Source organism: Oncorhynchus nerka, linkage group LG14 (genome assembly GCF_034236695.1).
Source record: "Oncorhynchus nerka isolate Pitt River linkage group LG14, Oner_Uvic_2.0, whole genome shotgun sequence".
Lineage (NCBI taxonomy): Eukaryota > Metazoa > Chordata > Actinopteri > Salmoniformes > Salmonidae > Oncorhynchus > Oncorhynchus nerka.
In genome coordinates, this window is record NC_088409.1 from 44,659,403 (window position 1) to 44,679,812 (window position 20,410).

Below are 20,410 nucleotides of genomic sequence, written 5' to 3' on the forward strand. Positions count from 1 at the left end.
CAGCCTAGAGCTAGCAGAAAGAGCCGGTCAGTGAGCCAGCCTAGAGCTAGCAGAAAGAGGTACAAAGTGAGCTAGCCGAGAGCCAGTAGATATAGGAATAGCGAGCGAACCAAGTAAAAAAAAAAAAATCTGCCAAGAGTTACCCGATTGCGCTAGCTGATTGAGATCGCAGGGAGTGTGTTGCGTCATCACTTCAAGGATTGACAGCGATCCAGTGGAAGCTCTTCTTCAGCTGACGATGATCATCATAGTCCCGCTGTGTTGCCAGTCCCTACTGTGACAACTACACTTGTTCTGAGCCATGCAAATATATATTCTAGCTCCTCTGTGAGGACATACAGTAGTTGATAGGACTGGGGGAAGAAATCATTTCTATGAAACCTTTCCACCAGACTACCCCTCTCCCCATCTTTGGATTAAAACAAACAAATAAAACCCCACTGTACTGAACATGAGCGCATCAACAAGCCCCTCGCCATAGGGATTACACAGTCGCGATAATGAAAAACTGGTAGCAAAATGTATGACGAAGCAGGGGGATTAAAAGGGATTGTAACTGTACTCTATCGTAGAGAGAAATAGTTAGGGTCAAAGGTCAGGGGTTGACTTACCCAGGCCTACAACTTTATATCTCATTGTTATGTCTGTTATTCCCTTCCACCACTCATCCTGTCTACTGGCCCCGGACCCAGAGTGTATGTAAACCGATCAGTCTTGTCCGAGTCGTCTGACGTGCTATATGTGTCACGCCGAAGACACGGTGACCCAGATGATGACGTCTTCATGGCTATTTGGGTTGGTGACATGGTCCGTGACATGGTCCATGACATGGTCAGTGACATGGTCCGTGACATGCTCGGTGGGGTGTAGTAATCAGCTTGGCACTTTAATCACCAGCCGTCACTCCCTCAAGCCTTTAAGCTCACGGTCGCATTAAGGAACAGCTTTTTGGTCCTTTCACTTTTGGTTCTATTTATATCCTATTCTTGACTCACTATAGGCCACTGCGTATCCCAGTAGTCGGCTTTAAATATTGTACCATGCGGGGTTCCATGGAATACCCACAAAGTGTTTGCGGTTTCCCCATCATACATCCACCAATCAGTCTGTTCTTGTCTCTATTTAGTCTACTATATTATCCATTTCTATCCACAACCATGGTATACTGTATATCTCCTTATTCTCGGTGTAGACCAACTTTCTATGTGGAGTTTTTATTGGAATACTTTGTATTTATGTCTCCTTTGAAACAACACTGACAAAGCAGCTCACCGTTCCTATTCACAGCATTTTGGATCCCTCCCTACCCATTAACACAGCAGAAGTATTTTATGTTACTGTGGTGACCACCACACTGTTTCAACAGTAAGGACCCTCCCTGACTAATAGGCCTCGCACACACATTCTCCCTCCTCAACCAATTATAATCACTCTTCTTCACACTCCACCACTAGTGTGTCTGTGCATACAGGTTATTCATTGGTCGCCTGCTCAGGTATCTAAGGGATCCACTGATAATTGGGCGGTAAAGGTGTGACTCAGTGCCCCAGACAGAGCGGATACTGCATAGTGGTTTGCCCCTCATAGGGAGGGAGGGAGGGAGAGAGGGAGGGAGAGAGAGGGAGAGAGAGAGAGAGGGAGGGGGAGAGAGAGAGAGAGAGTTCTCAGAGTGAGTAAAGGAGAGTTTGGCTGGTGTTTAAAGGTTGTTGGATGAGTTAAGGATTTGAAGTTCAACAACTGTTATAAAAGAGATGAAAGTTTTTTGACCTTTGCAATTTGTTGTGAAATTACAGGTTGGTGCATGAAATTAAAGATGAACGCACCTGCTGAGTTGTTAAACGAACCAATTATTGGTGAATTGTTAATTCATTGCTACTGTATGTACACAGTGTGTAAAGACTTTTCTCTCTTTTTAAAATGTTTGGTTAGTTGGAAAATGCTTTATAACTTAATGTTCTACAGATGTAAATGGTTTCCCACAGTAAAGTTCTCTATAATCACACTAGATGATTATTTCATTGTATTTCCAAATTCACAGGCAGTCTATACAGTCTGTACTTTGGGGCAGTTTGTTTATAAATTAGGATGGATCAACACACACACACACACACACATACACACTATCCCCCTCACATACTCCACCCCCTCTTCTTCCCTCTGGGTATCCTCCTCTCCTACACTAATGATGCTGAACGACTCTGCTTTAATTTCTCCAGCTGACGGGTCCTCTCCATCAACAGGTTGGCCAGGTTATTCCAACCCATTTTAATTGGCCCAGGCAAACATTACTCAGGTGGCTGTGTGTGTGTTTGTCTCCACGTGTGTGTGTGTGTGTGTGTGTGTGTGTGTGTGTGTGTGTGTGTGTGTGTGTGTGTGTGTGCATCAGTGTGCGCCATGCCTGCCCGTGTTTGTGTGTGCTTTTGTGTATCGCACAGCTGACAGGCCAGGCTCCTCTGTTTAATCTCCAGGAGAGATGGAGAGACCGGGGGAGATTTATACTTCATCTACACCTGCTTACTGCTGGAGTCACAGCCTGCGGTAGGTAGAATCGATGCAAACTTCACCCTGCCCTCCGCATCTCCGTCTGGAAACAGGAAGACCTGTCAATTAGTTTACCGAGCTGCAGACTCTGAGTGCCTCCAATTTGTGGTGTAGGCTCTTTCTGCTACAGCTATTTACTATTGGTATCAATGTCGTCGAATTGTTGGCACTGTAGGCCCATCCTGGTCTGAAACAACTGACCAATCATGGCACAGTTGTCACCAACCATTCAGATGGGGTGGGTTAGTGGTTACTATAGCATCAGATATAATCTTCTTCCCACAGTGGCTGTGTGTCAATCGATCGTGGTGAGAGTGGTAGGGGGTGGATGGATGGACAGAGGGGTTCGATAGCACAGTATGCAGCCTGTAATCTCGTTGGAGATATTGTAACATCTGACGGGACTGGGGGGGGCTGAGATGCTCTGTGCTTGTCTCACCCTCCCATAGTGGCTAATTAGATGATGCCAGTTAGACTGACTCATCTGTATGTGCATGCTACATGATTATAGCCTTTATAATCATGTTTGGTTACTGTGTGTATCTGAGTGGGTGTGTGTGTGTGTGTGTGTGTGTGGGATGTGTGTGCCTGCGTATGTGCATCTATCTTTTGTGCATGTGTGTATGTGTGTGTATACAGTATGTTTTCATGTGTGCATCTGCCTTTTGTTTTGCATTCAGTTGCAGGTTTCAAGGAGCACACACCGCACCGCCATGTTGATGTTAAGATGGCTTTAAGTCAATTAGTTTGGAATATCATGAGGAGTAGGAACTGAAAAACAAGAATAAAGGGGGGCAATTAAAATCAGCGCGCATTAAAGCCTCCTGCATCAAAATATTAATTAGGGTGCGGGGGATGTAAATGAGAAAGCCATCTCTCTCTCTCTCTCTCTCTCCTCCTACTATATTATCCATTAATATCCACAACCATGGTATACTGTATACAGTATCTCTCCTTATTCTCGGTGTAGACCTACTTTCTATGTGGAGTTTTGACTGGAACACTTTGTATTTATGTCTCCTTACTTAGTTTATGTTCTGTTAATTCCCCTGATATACAATATAGGCTTTTGCCCTTTGAAACAACACTGACAAAACAGCTCACCGTTCCTATTCACAGCATTTTGGATCCCTCCCTACCCATTAACACAGCAGAATTATTTTCTGTTACTGTGGTGACCACCACACAGTAAGTTTCAACAGTAAGGCCCCTGACTAATAGGCCTCGCACACACATTCTCCCTCCTCAACCAATTATAATCCTCCTTCTTCACACTCCACCGCTAGTGTGTCTGTGCATACAGGTTATTCATTGGTCGCCTGCTCAGGTATCTAAGGGATCCATTGGTAACAAACAAAATAAATATAGGCCTAAAATATTGTAATGAAACAGCAGGGATCAGGTCTCGAACCCTCGACCTTCGAGCCCGAGGTTCGGAGCGCTATCGACTCTGTGCCGCAAAAGCCTGCTCGTCCGGCAGAGTCGATTTCCGCGCTTATAAACCCAGGGTCGTTCCAATGTATATATTTTTGGGGGCTTGCCTGTTTTGCATGTTATTTTGGCATTAACACGTGTATTTGCATTTGGTACCTTTGGTCGAGCGTTAGCGCCAAATCACGAAACCCCTGTTTCTCCACCGTGTAAATTGAGGCCGTGTCTTTGCAGATGTAAGTTGTAACGGCAGCTGTTCTCCTTCCATCTTTGTGATTCTTTGCCATATGCTGTGCCGTGGGCAAAAGCCTCTTGCAACGTCTGAGTCGGTGCTTTGTGTTGAGCACTAGACTGTACTTGTTTGCCTCTCATCCGTAGACTCTCTCCGTACTGTTTCACATGATTCTTGCGTTGGTGGTAAGAGAGGTTTGAGCCTGTTGTCGGGACCCGGCCTGCGGGCATATTTTGCAGAGGACGGTTTTCTGGTCCGTGTGTCACGTTCACTCTCCTCCATGTTTGTTTGTGTTGCAAATGTTCTTTCACATGGCACGTGTGGAAGAGCGCAAAGCGTCATCCAATTGCCGAAAAATATTGCTGTAAAGAGTGGGATTTGCAACACCACGAAATAAACGATAGAGCATAATATCGCTTCGATAGACGTTTTTCTATCGTCACACGATCTATATCGTCATATCGCCCAGCCCTAATGAGAGGTAATTCATTTTTGTAGATTGTCTACAGGTATTATTGCCTTGAAGCGTTCTGAAGTACATTCCTACTTATGGCATTTTCTATGCTGATAAATGGTTTGAATCAGCATTCAGCTGGACGTTAGAGCAGGTCACCAGCCGGTGTGTGTCTGCTCTGTGTGGCTGTACATTGAGAGGCAGACTTTACACACACTGTCTCCTACTCTTTCCCTGCCTCATCCTCTCCCAGCTCTCTGCTACAGCCGGTTGGGACTCGACTGGACATCGGTGCTACATCACTGTCAGACACACACACACAAACACACACGCACACATACACAGACAAACACATAAACACACACGTCTTCACATTCAACAGGGTCAGCTCCCCGCAGGCTTATGGATTAGATCATGTGCATCAGTAAACCGCTCCTATCGCAGCAGCTTTGTCTCCATGGCAATCATGTCGTTTTTATGTTTGATTCAAACAGAGGCTCTATTGCTGTTGCCTATATACTGCTGATCATTTCACAGTTTACTTACAGTGACCAGAGAATGTGTGATGTTTACCATTAGGGAGTTAGAGAGGTTTGAGAGTTAATTGGCCTCAAGGGATCTAGGTTGGTGTGGGTGGAATGCGCTCTTGGGGAGGTTCCGTGAGATTGAAGTGGGTAGGAAACTATTTTGAAAGTACCAATAACAATTCCAGGTAATACAGTGTGTTTTGACAAAAGTGTCACTTTTTTTTTTTACATCATCACCAATCTCTCTGACTTATTCCTAGTAGACTGAAACAAGGTAAGGTGAGCCAGACATTTCTCTTACAGCCTGTGGTTGTTTTGACCACAGTAGGTGGTTTCAGCAGGATGTGGAGGTGGATGTTTCTCCCGAGAGGACCAAACTCACTGGGCTCCAGACAGCTACTCTGACTGTGAACTGTAGACAAAAAACAAAATCTTATTGTATTAGAAATATCCAAGGGGTAGCTGGCGAACCTGAGAACACAAAGGTCTGACGATCCAGAAGAATGTCACACTTGAGACAGACACCACATGACATGAAAGGAAAGAGTACCCCCTTGATGGAAATTCTTGAAATGAAGGATATAACAACAATGACCCCATGAGGAAAAGGTACATTCGGGAAGGTTTAGCTGTCATCAGCTCCAATAGGTCAAATTCATTTTGGCCACTCGTCCTGTATTGATTTTCCTTGACGCTACTGTCAGTTGGTTGTCCGAGGTTAAACTGTGACATTGATATTCCATACTGATAGTTAAATAAAAAAAGGTTAAATAAAAATAAAATACTGCTGAAAACTCCACTCTGATTGATAGCCTTGGTATTTCTTACATTCCTCCTCCTTACCGTTCTCTTTGCTGTTAAGACCCCCCCCCCACCTCTCTTTCCTGGAACACGTTCATAACACATTTTACCCTCCCTGTCTTTTCTCCAATATGCCCTCATCCTTCTCCTCTCAACCCCCCCCCCCCCCCTTACACTCATTGCAGTTCCATTCTACACAGACACCTCTAAGTACATTCAACAAATTAGATTCCTGAACACTGACATGTCGAGGCTAAATCTGTACCCCAGCTTCCACTCACTGGACCTGAAGCTCCATGGACACATGCGTCGACGAGGCTACCGTTACCTTGGTGATGGTAATTGGACACCCACAATCAGTAATACAAGAGTGGTGTAATGAATACGATATACCAGAGTCTCTATCTATTAAAATCACCTTGTTATGTTACCGGGCTATGTCTCTCACGGTTTCTGGTATAAGTTTGAGAGCTTAATTGAACAAGATGGCTGAACAAATTAGCAGTGTAGATCTTTTTTCGTTGTCTATGGTTATTCTTCTTTCGTCAATGGTAATTACCCATGGTCCTCGCTGAAGGGTGGCCAATGTTCCATACGGTATATACAGTAAGTCTGGGTTCTCCAACAGTCCCTTCAACATTGTCCCTGAGAGGGTTAAGTTATTTATATCCTATTGAATACAATTTCAATATTGTCAATGCAGAGAGGTGACCAAATCATCCATTTTGTTTCTTTAACTTGAATGAACAGAACAGTTCATGTATTGATTGGCCCTATGGGGTTAGAGGTTACTCAGAGGGAATGTTGTTCTGTCATGCCGTTTGTCTCAATGGTTAACACGATTTCAATCGTTTGCATATGCGCGAGTGTGTTACTGTGTGTGTGTGTGTGTGTGTGGTGCGTGTGTGTGTGTGTCTGAGTGAGTGATTGATTGATCATGTGTATCCAGGCTCTCTAGTATAACCAACCGGACCCTGTTGCCTAGCCAGCTTTGATAAATGAACATCCACCAGCCAATGTCTCACAAATAGGTTTCTATGCACTCCGTACACACAATACACATAAACACACATACAATCTCTCCAACTCATTTCCAACATAGAATATATACTCATGAACACACACGCACATGCTTGTACACACATACACATGCTGAAAAACACATACACACACTCTCTCTCTCGCTCTTTCTCTCTCTCTCTCTCTCTCTCTCTCTCTCTCTCTTTCTCTCTCTCTCTCACACACCCCTTCTCTCTCTCTCTCTCTCTCTCTCACACACACTCACTCACTCACACACACACACACACACACACACACACACACACACACACACACACACACACACACACACACACACAATAAATGTTATGAATGACTCTACTGTGACAAGCTCCTGTACAGGCGCTCCTGAGTTGCTAGGGGGAAGGAATTAGATTCATTCATATTTGTTTAAATTCATGTTAAAGTAATTATGGTGGCGTAGCAATTGCTCTTTTTTTAATCAATTTGGAATATGGGAGCATATCAAACCAGTTTATTACAGTTTATTACAGGATCAGTGTATTACAGCATTTCAAATGGTTATCTTCTAATTAATTGGTATGAATTTAAACACATATGTGATTACATTTCAGTTTGGCGAGCAGCTGCTATTGCAAAATCATTTCTACTGTCTCATGTGTCTCCAAGCACGCACGTGTGGCACTCACATCACCGAGAGTCTTTTGATGGATGGATGGTGTTGTTGTTTTTGTGGCTGACTGTCAAGGTTAGATTATAGATTCCTCACTTAAGCTTTGATGCTTAATGGTCGGTATTACCTGAATGTGGAACCCTCCAGGTGAAGGGCCTCTGAAATAAATAAAGTTTATGTTTGGGCCACGCCACGGGACCCTGGGAGTAATGTGTGATGGATTGATCTGTTACCTCTTTCACCTGAGTCCATCAATCATCTGTGCTTAGTTGCTGCTGTTTTCAATAGGAGTTTTCCCACACTCCACTGCTCTCCGACGTTCGCCGTCCCTGGGATTGGTAATGAGGAGTATTAGCTATCGCTTTTTTTGCTCTGTGTCCTCTGAAACATCATTTGTCATCAAACTGCAACAGTACAGTCAAGTGCTCACTATGCATGGTGAGAGTCCTTCACAAACAGAAATGGAGAATATGCTTTTGAGAGTCTTTATTTGGTGGCAATGGACTTCGCAACGAGATCTGCTAGAGACAGGAAAAAGTTAACTTGTTTGACAGAGTTTTCACAGTGTTGGCAAGATGTCACATTACCTTCATAGCGTATATGAAACTACTGAACAAAAATATAAGAGTTACAGTTCATATAAGGAAATCAGGTCAATTTAAATAAATTCATTAGGCCCTAAAATGTGGATTTCCCATGACTTGGCAGTGTCTCTAGCTGGAGGGTAGCAGTGCCCAAGTATGCATGCTTATCTCAACTCTGAATCCGCTATGTGCTTAGCTATAGCTGGACGGTAGCAGTGCCCTCTCATTCTCAATGTAAGGTGAATCCCTGTCAGGGTAAACCCAGCTGAAGTGGGCTGAGATGTGTGTTATAGATGGGAGGTGACTAGCTGCGTGGTTGGTGCGTAGGGGTGTGTGTTAGATGGGAGGTGACTAGCTGCATGGTTGGTGCGTAGGGGTGTGTGTTAGATGGGAGGTGACTAGCTGCGTGGTTGGTGGGTAGGGATGTGTGTTAGATGGGAGGTGAGTAGCTGCGTGGTTGGTGGGTAGGGATGTGTGTTAGATGGGAGGTGACTAGCTGCGTGGTTGGTGGGTAGGGATGTGTGTTAGATGGGAGGTGACTAGCTGCGTGGTTGGTTGGTAGGTGGGTGCATGTTTTAGATGGGAGGCGACTGACCGTGGCAGTGGAGAGACAACACACTGAGAGCCCTGTCACTGACCCCTGCAACCACACATCAGACTTAAAGGTTTGGAGCAAAGTGGCCGTGTGAAGAATTATAAGTGAGAAAGGCACTGCAGTCCTCCAAGGGATAAAATCGAGTAAATAGCCTGGTGACACTATCTATCTACTAAAACTGACCCTAGCTCTAACGCTAAACTTAACCCTAGCCCTAACCTTTACCCTTATTCTGACCCTAACCTTAGAAAGCAGTAGCTTAGCAACGTATAGTTTGTTGATAGTATGACCATCTGTAGAGCATCTACAGATGGAAAATCTGGACTATCCAAGTGACCAACAGCCCTAATATATTTCATGAGGCTGATAGTGTGTATATGACGCCAATCACTCAGCCATGTCACCTATGAACCCTCATCCCTGCACCCTCCGCCTTCTCCGCTTACCTTATCAGATGACCTCAATGTGGTAGGGTGAAAGGTCAACAATGTGAGAGGCTTTCTGGGTAATCTGAAAAGCACATATTGTAGGCTACTATTACATGTATGCTATGATTATTTAGATAAAAAAATACATCTGAGGCAGAAATATTTGAGGGCAGAGGAAAGCTGAGTTGGGGTTTGCAGGGAGGAGGCTTGCGTGACGATAAGAGAGTTTGACGTCTGTCTCCGCCACCCAAACCACATCAGACAAGCCAAACCCTGGTGTCTTAGCCGCCCACTGCATTGCACAGTCTGGCCAAATTCAAATGACTCGAGTTAGAGAAACTATCGCTCCCCTTCTCGCCTCCTGTGTTCTGTTGCCTCTGCTTCATGAATGTTTTGTCGCCTCAAGATACGATTTTACATTTGCGTATCTGCCGAGCCACACAATAACTGCTCATAAGAATCGCACCACTTTCATGCGCCAGGTTGCTGTGTTGATGTGTTGTTGCATCAGATAGACAGAGTATCTGTGTTGAGCTCTGTTTACGGGTGAACATGAATGGGCACATCATATTTTTCAGCCTAATCGGTTACTCTACCTATAGTTTTGTTTTCAAGCCCTACAGTGCATGTAATGGCCATTCCTGCGGTATATGTTGGCCTAGTTTCTACTCTTGTTATTTCTCCATTTTCAGGCTTCCAGTTGGTGTGTTTCTCCTGCATCTCTTTTGCTCAGTAACACAATGAGGACACTGATTCCTCTGTTCACAGCTCTTTCCATTACAGCCAGCCACGGATCGCATATTTCTTCATATGAGGAGAAAAAGACCATCCAATCTTGCTCTTAAGGGCTGTGGGATTGAATAAAAGCCTCTGAACATTTCTTATTAAGGTTGTGAAGGCAATTTAATAACCTCAAATGAAGTGCATCTACAACCAGCCATTGGAGCATAGGGATCACAGATCCTGCACTGAATGCAATTAGGAACGCAGCAGGCTAGACTGTTAATGTTCGTCTTGGAGGTAGATGCCTTTCATCTAGCCTAGACAATGTCATAGCATAATTCAAGATTAAAGATGCAGATGTGAAAGCTGTAGTTTGTTCCACTGTAGTTTGGCATTTCAGGGATTTTGCCTAACTTTGCGGTCTTGGTACTTCTGTCTGCTTTATGTCTCTGAGCCTCAACTCTAGTCATTCTAATTTCACCCAGAACAAGAATGCAGTGTGATGTCTGGCACTGCAAGTCCCTATACCCCATGGTTCTGACTGTTCTGTGTGTTTTGCAGGTGGTCTGAGGGGAGCCTCCATCGTGGATTCTCTGGACACACTGTATATAATGGGATTAATGGATGAATACAACGACGCAAAGGAGTGGGTAGAGACCAGCCTGGACCTGAACTCGGTAAGATCAAATTCACTCATTGGATATTATCTCTGCCATTCATGTTGGAGGACCAGTTGTCTACCACAAACACTCTTAGTAGTGGTCTTAATGCTTCGGTTGATTTTAGTGCTTCGGTTGTCCCCTGATTGATCAATTTTCCAATCCCTCCTATCTTGTTGGAGTAACAATCAACTACCCCAACACTAGAAGTAGGCTGTCTGACTTGGCACTTAATAAAGTTATCATCAGTGGTCTTAGTGTGCCGGGTTGATTTTAAGCCGATTGGCCACTTACTGACCCAAAGTCCTGTCCAGGGGGTGGGGCAGTTTGCCAGCGCTATATAGGGCATTCCAGATGGAATAAAGGATGTCTTGTGTGGCCAACCCTGAACAACTGATCCATTCTAACCACTCTTTGTTACTGTGCCAAGGGATTATTTTAACTCTCCCAGAACTGTGTGCGCTGTGGGATTGGATGAATAAAAGAGGGCGGGAGTAAGAGAGAATGTATGTGGAAACATGGAGAGAGAGAGAGAGAGAGAGAGGAGCGAGAGATAGAGAGAGAGAGGAGGTCATTGGCCTCCCCGTTGAGTAATTCCATGATAATATACTTCTTCTTGGAGTCAGGAACAGAGAGGTCTGCCAATTTGGACATTATGTGGAAACTGAGTGAGTGAGAGTGATGGTGCCAGCCAGCAAGGTAAGTGTGCCCTGCTGCTAACGGACTAGTTATAGGCCCTCCATTCCACTCTGTTCCCACACTTTCTGTAAGTCCTTCATTGGGAGACTTAATTTTGTCCAAAGGCAATTTGGTTTCGTCATTAATCAAATATCATCTTTCTGAGATCTACTGGCTAAGAGATGTCTTTAATGTGTTAAGGTGATACATTGTCCGAGGTCAGCGTTTTCTATGGTCTATTCATTGATCTGGCTATTCCCTATAATAGCACTTCGGCTTTGTCCCTCTTGGGAAGTTATCCTGAAATCTACTCAAACCTCCCGAGTGACGGGTTTGACGTGCTCTTAGTAGTTGCTGTGAACTGAGATGAGCTAGACTTAGATGTAAATAGATGTTGACATGCAAAGAACGGTGAGTACAGTTTTTGTAGAGAGCATGTATACCATTTTAGACACCCAAAGCAAGCCATGTCTCGCTCCTTTCTCACTCTCCTTTCTAACTCTCTACTCCCTCCCTTTCTCCTTCTGTTTTTCTTCCTTTCTTCTCCCTCCTTCTCCCGCTCGCTCACACATAGAGTTTTTCAGTCTTTCCCTCTGGCAGCAGTTGGGCAATATGAAGATGACTATCGATGTGGGTGTGCAGCAGTTGCTCCTGGTCTTGGCAGAGAGAGCCAGGGCAAGAGACACTTAGTAACGGCAGCCCATGACAAACAGCAACCTCGTCAGCATCATAAAGACACCCAGGGAGGATTTACACTCCCGGCCGTACTTTGTCACTGGGCTAGCGAGGTCAATCTGTCACCATTCTCCAACTCCTCTGATCAATTGTCCCAGAGGGTCTCCTCATCTGAGTGGACGGATATCTGTCCTGTTTTGGACGCCAGGCCATTTTAGGTCAAAGTCACCACACTTTGGGAACTGGGGCAGGGATCTAATTGACGTATAGGGATTGTTCCTTGGATCCGTTTTTAGGCTCAGCAATTTAGTTTTACAAAGTGGCAAAAGAGAATGTTAAAATGACATATTTTCCCCACACGTTAACGCTACAGCACCTTATGCACCTAAGGGGAATTAAACCACTAACAACGCAGTCATTCATGCTCTAACCAAGTGGTTCTCAATCGGTTTTGGCTGGGGACCCAAATTTGACAATGACAATTGAGTAATGTTGTATTGCAGCTGCCTTCTTGGGCAGACTTCACTTGCAAAATAGATTCTGTCTCAACGGGCTACTATTATGGTATTAAAGAAAGTCATTACACAGACATATTAACTGAGAAAACATTTACCAATTGAAGAGAATAAGCCATTTAAAATTAGGCCACCAGTTCAAGAGTGGGGAGTAAATGACCTCAAAAGCAGCCCAATAATGTTCATGAAAAGTAACAAATACCAGTGTTTCAAATAGAAAAGCAACAATCATAAGCATTTCTTAATCATCAATTACCATGTGAATAGTTTCACAACCTTGAAAAGTGTTTTACGGTGTACGTTTTTGACCAGTTCAATAAAATGTCAAATGAATGTCAGAATGAATTAACAACAATAATTGACATATTGAACAATAACTCATCAACACAGATCGGTTGTGCTGAACGGTAGCATGATTTTGACTGCAAGACAGACGAGAGCAGGATACTCTCCCATTACGCTGCACCAGGACTGTGACAGTGTCATTTCCGGGAGCTCAGTCCACGATCAAATCCACGATCAAATAACAGCTCAAATGACAGCTCCAGCAGCTGGCATCTCCGTTGCTTGGCAACGTGATGCTTCCCATCTCCACTTGATAGGGGTCCCCGTATCCAGTCATCTTGTCTCCTGTTCTCCTCCAGGAAGTTGTGGCAAAACTTCCCCTGCAGCTTGACAAGATGCTATTAAACGGTGTGTCGCCGTGCACTTTGTTGATCGGATTCTGAATCTTGAAATCAGCTTTGGGAAACATGTTCATCCCTCCCGTTAGAAACATGATTTGCCCAAACGGCAAGCTTCATCTTGAAGGCTTCCACTTCGTCCCCCTGTACAAATCGATTGTGCCTCCTCCCTTGCATTGATACATTGAGAGAATTCAGATAAAAAATATCCACCAGGTAGGCAACCTGCGCAAGCGTTTCCTCACAATCGGAAAGTTCGGGCAGAGGGGACTTGTTTACCAAAAGAAACACAGAAATCTTTGCTCAAAGCTCATAAAAGCGACCCAACACTTTACACCTGGAAAGCCAGCGAACCTCTGCATGATAAAGCACCTGATGGTGCTCCCTCCCCATATCCCTGCAGAAGGCCTGAAACACCTGCTTCTCCTAGAACTCTTTTTGATATAGTTAACACGCATGATCACATCCTGGAGTGTGGCGTGGAGCTCAGGCACCATGTCCTTATGTTGCCAATGCCTCCCTGTGTATTACACAGTGGTTCCACGTCGCACTTGGTGCCATCTCCAGGATCTGCTTTACTACAACGAAGTGCTTTCCCGAAATGGCACCCATCCCAGGCCAGTCCCACGGAGCCCAGGTACATATTCATTGTGTTAAAGACAGCCTCAGCAGTGGTGGTGGTGGGCAAATCCGCACTAAAAAGGAACTGCTCCTCAAAGTTATTATCCCATCCCATTCGAAAGTATGGTTAGCCACATCAGTGGATTCATCTAGCTGCAGTGTGTAATGGCCATTTGCACTGATGCGCTCTGATGTCTGTAATGAATTCTCCATCTTCGTGGTGTCATTGGATAGGGATGTGGTTTTAAGTTGTTTGGCAGCAAACTCTCCCAATATTTCAGGTCACATATCAATCACAGCAGGGGTATGAGATCCTCTGCGCTGGTGTGGGATTGTTTTGTACTTAGCAATGTGCTGGGCCACAAGGTATGATGCGCAAAGTGCCTTTTCTTGTACCGTGCATACGTTCTTCAATGAATATTGTGAGGCCTCCAGATATTGACATTTTTCAATTTTTTTAAAGTCAGCTGTCTTATCTTTGTGTCTTGGATGCTTGGTGTCCAGATCCCTTTTCATTTTGGAGGGGTTTCATGCTCTCATTAGCTAATAGCTCGTTGCATAGGACGCACTGCGGTGCACACTCACCCTGCCTGCCTTATATGTAAATCACAGTTTATTTGTCATATGCTCTGAATGCAACAGGTGTAGACCTTACAGTGAAATGCTTACTTATAGGCTCTAACCAATAGTGCAAAAAAATGTATTAGGTGAACAATAGGAAATAAAACAACAGTAAAAAGACAGGCTATATACAGTAGCGAGGCTACAAAGATATGGTTAAAGTGACTATGCATATATGATGAACAGAGAGTAGCAGTAGCGTACAAGAGGGGTTGGCGGGTGGTGGGTGGGACACAATGCAGATAGCCCGGTTAGCCACTGTGCGGGAGCACTGGTTCGTCGGCCCAATTGAGGTAGTATGTACATGAATGTATAGTTAGTGACTATGCATATATAATAAACAGAGAGTAGCAGCAGCATAAAAAGAAGGGTGGGGGGAGGCACACAACGCAAATAGTCCGGGTAGCCATTTGATTACCTGTTCAGGAGTCTTATGACTTGGGGGTAAAAACTGTTGAGAAGCCTTTTTGTCCTAGACTTAGCACTCCGGTATCGCTTGCCATGCGGTAGTAGAGAGAACAGTCTATGACTGGGGTGGCTGGGGTCTTTAACAATTTTTAGGGCCTTCCTCTGACACAGCCTGGTGTAGAGGTCCTGGATGGCAGGCAGCTTAGCCCCAGTGATGTACTGGGCCATACGCACTACGCTCTGTAGTGCCTTGAGGTCAGAGGCCGAGTAGTTGTCGTACCAGGCAGTGATGCAACCATGGTGCAGCTGTAGAACCTTTTGAGGATCTCAGGACCCATGCCAAATCTTTTTAGTTTCCTGAGGGGGAATAAGCTTTGTCGTGCCCTCTTCATGACTTTCTTGGTGTGTTTGGACCATTCTAGTTTGATGTTGATGTGGACACCAAGGAACTTGAAGCTCTCAACCTGCTCCACTACAGCCCTGTCGATGAGAATGGGGACATTCTCGGTCCTTCTTTTCCTGTAGTCCACAATAATCTCCTTAGTCTTGGTTACGTTGAGGGATAGGTTGCTATTCTGGTGCCACCCGGCCAGGTCTCTGACTTGCTGTCTCGTCGTTGTCGGTGATCAGGCCTACCACTGTTGTGTCGTCTGCAAACTCAATGATGGTGTTGGAGTCGTGCCTGACCATGCAGTCATGGGTGAACAGGGAGTACAGGAGGGGACTGAGCATGCACCCCTGGGGATTCTCACGTAAGTGTTCCTTTTGTCCAGGTGGGAAAGGGCAGTGTGGAGTGCAATAGAGATTGCATCATCTGTGGATCTGTTTGGGCGGTATGCAAATTGGAGTGGGTCTAGGGTTTCTGGGATAATGGTGTTGATGTGAGCCATTACCAACCTTTCAAAGCACTTCATGGCTACAGACGTGAGTGCTATGGGTCTGTAGTCATTTTGGCAGGTTACCTTTGTGTTCCTGGGCACAGGGACTATGATGGTCTGCTTGAAACATGTTGGTATTACAGACTTAATCAGGGACGTGTTGAAAATATCAGTGAAGACACCTGCCAGTTGGTCAGCACATGCCCGGACCACACGTCCTGGTAATCCGTCTGGCCCCGCAGCCTTGTGTATGTTGACCTGTTTAAAGGTCTTACTCACGTTGGCTACAGAGAGCGTGATCATGCAGTTGCCTGGAACAGCTGATGCTCTCATGCATGCCTCAGTGTTGCTTGCCTCGAAGCGAGCATAGAAGTGATTTAGCTCGTCTGGTAGGCTCGTGTCCCTGGGCAGCTTGCGGCTGTGCTCTCCTTTGTAGTCTGTAATAGTTTGCAAGCCCTGCCACATAAGACGAGCGTCGGAGCCGGTGTAATATGATTCAATCTTAGCCCTGTTTTGACGATTTGCCTGTTTGACGGTTCGTCGCAGGATTTCTTGTAAGCTTTACCCTTTAGCTCAGTGCGAATGTTGCCTGTAATCCATGGCTTCTGGTTGGGGTATGTACTGTGGGGACGACGTCCTCAATGCACTTATTGATGAAGCCAGTGACTGATGTGATGTATTCCTCAATGCCATTGGAAGAATCCCGGAACATGTTCCAGTCTGTGATAGCAAAACAGTCCTGTAGTTTAGCATCTGCTTCATCTTACCACTTTTTTTTATTTTTTTTGCTTGTAAGCAGGAGTCAGGAGGATAGAGTTGTGGTCAGATTTACTAAATGGAGGGCGAGTGAGAGCTTTGTACAGGTGATCTAGATTTTTTTTCCCTCTGGTTGCACATTTAATTTGTTGATGGAAATTTGGTAGAACTGTTTTAAGTTTCCCTGCATTAACCTCTCTGGGATATGTGGGAAGCCAGGGGAAATGCAGAGCGCCAAATTCAAATAAATTACTATAAAAATCAAACTTTCATTAAATCACACATGCAAGGTAGCAAATTAAAGCTACACTTGTTGTGAATCCAGCCAACATGTCAGATTTCAAAAAAGCTTTTCGGCGAAAGCAAACGATGCTATTATCTGAGGATAGCACCTCCGTAAACAAAGAGAGAAACCATATTTCAACCCTGCAGGCGCGACACAAAACGCAGAAATAAAAAATATAATTTATGCCTTACCTTTGACGAGCTTCTTTTGTTGGCACTCCAATATGTCCCATAAACATCACAAATGGTCCTTTTGTTAGATTAATTCCGTCGATATATATCCAAAATGTAAATTTATTTGGCGCGTTTGATCCAGAAAAACACAGGTTCCAACTTGCGCAACGTGACTACAAAATATCTCAAAAGTCACCTGTAAACTTTGCCAAAACATTTCAAACTGCTTTTGTAATACAACATTAGGTATTTTATTACGTAAATAATGGATAAAATTGAAGACGGGATGATCTGTGTTCAATACAGGAGGAAAACAAACTGTAGCAAGCTTTCTGGCCCACTTCAAGTGACCCTCGTTCAAGATGGCCGTACTTCTTCATTACACAAAGGAATAACCTCAACCAATTTGTAAAAACTGTTGACATCCAGTGGAAGCATTTTTTGATGTCCCGTTGGTAGGATATTCGTGATCGTACCTCGTCTAGTTTATTGTCCAATGATTGCACATTGGCGAGTAGTATTGACGGTAACGGCAGCTTTCCCACTCGCCTTTTTCGGTTTTTGACCTGGCATCCGGCTCTTTGTCCTCTTTACCTGCGTTGCTTCCTCTTGCAAATAATGTGAATGTCGGCCCTGCCGGGTGTTTGGAGGATGTCTTGTTTGTTTAAGAAAAAATCTTTGTCTAATCCGAGGTGAGTGATCGCTGTCCTGATATCCAGAAGCTCTTTTTTTGCCATAAGATACATTTGCAGAAACATAATGCCAAAATAAGTTTCAAATAACGCTAAAAAACCACATAATAGCACAATTGGTTGGGCGCCCATAAAACTGCTGCCATTTCTTCCGGCGCCATTTTTAAAACCATATTTGATTAAGTCGGATCATATTTTCTCTTCTTGACCAGGACCCGGTTGTCTGCCTTGTTGTTGACATTGGACGCAGCAATAGATGAAGAGGGCGCTGCACGTTTTAAAAACTTAAATGACAGTTAACTATCTAGGATCTGTGTTATCTGATTTGACGTCTCACACTTAAAATAAAACAGTGTTGCAGAATAAAAATGTTATTGGATCTGTGTGTGTGTCAAGAAATCTGTAATTTAATTGGATCAGTGTGTGTGTGTGGGGGGGGTGTTATTGTATTGATCAGTGAGTGTGTGCAGCGCAAAAATCCTCCGAGTCGGAACATCTAGCCATTTCACCACTGCGGGCATGTGTCAAGTCAGCATCAATAAGCGGTATCCATTCAAACTAAAGGTTTCAGTGTGGCGGATACCTTTTCGTAATAATGTCCCACCAATATCCAGCAACTTCCCACAGCCATAGAAGAGGAGTGGGACAACATTCCACAAGTCACAATCAACAGCCTGATCAACTCTACTGTATTGTGCTGCATGAGGCAAATGGTGGTCACACCAGATACTGACTGGTTTTCTGATCCGCACCCCTACCTTTTTTTTAAAGGTATCTGTGACCAACAGATGCATATCTGTATTCCCAGTCATGTGAAATCCATAGATTAGGGCCTAATGAATGTATTTCAATTGACTGATTTCCTTATATGAACTAACTCAGTAAAATCTTTGAAATTGTTACATGTTGCTTTTGTATTTTTGTTCGGTGTAGATGGTTCCTCGGTTTTCAGATTGATCCAGTAAAGAGCTTTGAGTGAGCTTTGTGAGTGACAGAAACAGCAGAAGCCATGTTGGTTTTCTCCACAAAGTCTAGTGAAGAATACACAGCTACACTTAATACTGTGGGAAATGGAGAGGTGTGAGGGCAGACTCAAAGTTAAGTGTATTTGTCTTTGTGCTGCTGAGTAAATTAAGGTGGTAGAATGTCTCTCTCCTCTGCTACCTAAACAAAAAGAAACTCCCCAAAATCCTGATGCAAATCCTGACAATTTCCTATGAAGACGCAATACTCTGGTCAAACACTTTACTCCAGTGACACAACCAATTAGAAAGACGAGCAACTTCCTCCATCTAACGTTAACTTTGCAAAATTCCACAGGCTATTTATCGGTTTCGAACATGAAATTAATAGTTGGAGGTGTCAGTGTTGATTATTGTTTTGGGGGTTTGGTGGTCCCTGGCTGCCATAGATAGTGATTTAGATCCTTCTCTTATAGCCCCATATTAGTTTTCAAGGGGTCGTTTTCTTCGGGTTTCGAGTCCCCTGGTTAGTCTAGTGAATGCTGTGGGTAAAAAGGGGGGATAAATAGTGTTTTACTCGTGCAGGTCTCCAGTCTCAGTCTCTCATCATGATTGGCGAATAGAAAGTGATTAATGAACTCTTTATCCCCTATTGACAGATCCATCCCCTATTACCCCTGCTTTGAGGCTCTCGCCTTCAATCCTTCTCTTTTGCCTTTCTCAGCTCTCCGTTTCTCCATCATAGTCATTCCAACATCTCTCGGATTTCGTCTCTCAGAGGAAAAGTTGCAGTGAGGTTTGTGATTGTGTTTCAAAGAGAACAGGCCACTGTGATCTATCCAGACAGAGCGGCTGTCTCTTGTGGCTTCAGCTCATCGGGTTTTCACTCTCTTAGATATTCAGAAGGGCAAATAGGGTAACTGTGCATGTGATCACAGACAAGCTATATCCTTATCCTATTTTTGTGACATTTCAGTATGCGTATTCCTTCGTACGTCGGTGGAATAGGCCTATAATCGACACTAATATTTATAAGCCAATGACAGAGATGAGTCTCTCCCTCAAGGTCTACCTAGAATAGGAAAGGTTCCCAACCACCTACAACCTTACCATTAATTAATTAACATGGTAATTCAAGTTTCACTAGAAAACACCAGTGCTCTTAACAAAGACCATCAACTGACTGGATAATTAGCACATCCAGGCCCTTCAGTGTTAGAGAGTCTCTCGTGGGTGTCGTTTGGAGAGGGCTGAGGGGAAGGAGCTTTGTTTATCTCTTGTGTAGCGTGTTGCTTTTCCCTGCCTGGAGGGAGCGCAGATGCTTGCATATCAAAGTGTCTGTAAACAGGCCAGAAGCACAGGGGCAAAACTGAGAGGCAAGAGAGGGGAGCCTTGCAATGTTCCCTCAGGCTGTTGTCACATTGAAAGGTCAAGCGAGTGACGTGTGATGTGTGAGAACACTTAATGTGCTCCCTGATTTGGCCAAGAGATGAATGTGTAACGGGACCAGGCAAAGCACTTCAGGGACCCATCCTGCTTGGTTGGTTGCCCTAAACACACCAGGTTAGATGTGTTACTGTGTTTTTGCTAATGGTTCTTCTACAGTACCAATCAAAATGTTGGACTCGCCTACTCATTCAAGGGTTTTTCATTATTTTTTACTATTTACTACATTGTAGAATAATAGTGAAGACATCAAAACTATGAAATAACACATATGTAATCATGTAGTAACCAAAAAAAGTGTTAAACAAATCTAAATATATTTGAGATTTTAGATTCTTTAGATTCACT

The 20,410-nt window shown here is 44.2% G+C and overlaps 1 protein-coding gene across 1 annotated transcript in view; it reads left to right on the top strand.

Moving 5' to 3' along the window:
* Positions 1-20,410, top strand: part of LOC115141202 (mannosyl-oligosaccharide 1,2-alpha-mannosidase IA-like) — a 240,448-nt gene that overhangs the window by 141,508 nt on the left and 78,530 nt on the right. Inside the window, exon 3 of the mRNA XM_029679931.2 lies at positions 10,571-10,686. Coding sequence (XP_029535791.2) covers positions 10,571-10,686 — 116 coding nt within the window. The remainder of the gene's footprint in view (positions 1-10,570; positions 10,687-20,410) is intronic.